Source organism: Penaeus monodon, chromosome 33, assembly GCF_015228065.2.
Source record: "Penaeus monodon isolate SGIC_2016 chromosome 33, NSTDA_Pmon_1, whole genome shotgun sequence".
NCBI classification, from domain to species: Eukaryota; Metazoa; Arthropoda; class Malacostraca; order Decapoda; family Penaeidae; genus Penaeus; species Penaeus monodon.
Window position 1 is genome coordinate 21907027 of NC_051418.1, and position 919 is coordinate 21907945.

The window sequence follows — 919 nt, forward strand, 5'->3', positions numbered from 1 at the left end:
TTTGTGGTATAAAATATGTTTGAGAGCCAAACGTGTTTCATTGATAATAAAAAAGTCCCCCGATTGGGGGGTCCTTGCATAATCATTATGCCAGCAAATGCAGCACATTATGCGGAAAGTAACAATTTTGGTGAAAAGGACATGAGAGGTTCAACTTTTTTCTTCAGGTCCTTGAGTGTCTCAGGCAAAACAAGCAAAGTTTGTCAGGTGAGTGCCACAAAGTGGTGTTCCTTCGAGAGGAAGAGGAACAGCAAGATCCAGGCACTGATGTTGTTCTAGTCAGCACATGTAAGCAGATGATCCAGCAGTACTGCTACGACATCCCCACTGAGCAGTACATGTCTTGTCTTAAGGTAGGTTTGTGCAATTTTTTCTCCTGATATGCATCATCATATGTTTTTATTACATGTTCATGATGATATGGATATGAAAAGTATTCAGTGTCCCATTTTTGTCTGTGGTGTTACAAGTGAATTATGAATAACCTGCTAAATGATGGAATAATGAATTGATGGTGTGTTTATACCCAGCCTGGATATTATTTGTCATAAAAATAATTTGGTTGTAAATGATATTTTCATCTTTTTCCTTGTCTCTGTATTCTAACTTATTTTTAAAATATTTGCATATATTTTGCTAACACTTTTTTATTACATCTCCTGGAATCTATTTATAAGAATTTTTCTTTTTATCTATTCTTTCAGAAAAGGAAAAATGAACTGAACTTTGATCCAATGTGTCGCCAAGTTGTAGTTCGACGAATGGTAGAGCAGACGACTGATGTCCGTCTCAATCCCGATCTGTACCGAGCTTGCAGAATTGACATGACCAAGTTCTGCTTTGAGTTGTTAGAGAAAATGAAGAAGAGCAATACAGAGATCAATGGGAAACTGACGGAATGTTTAAAGGTTAGAACTAT

General features: G+C 36.6%; 1 protein-coding gene across 1 annotated transcript in view; it reads left to right on the top strand.

Moving 5' to 3' along the window:
• The window catches only part of LOC119594150 (Golgi apparatus protein 1-like), a gene marked incomplete at its 5' end in the record, with an annotated part of 20293 nt that overhangs the window by 7053 nt on the left and 12321 nt on the right, over positions 1–919 (top strand). The window contains 2 exon segments of the mRNA XM_037943219.1: positions 168–353; positions 705–908. Of these exon segments, the coding sequence (XP_037799147.1) occupies positions 168–353; positions 705–908 (390 nt within the window).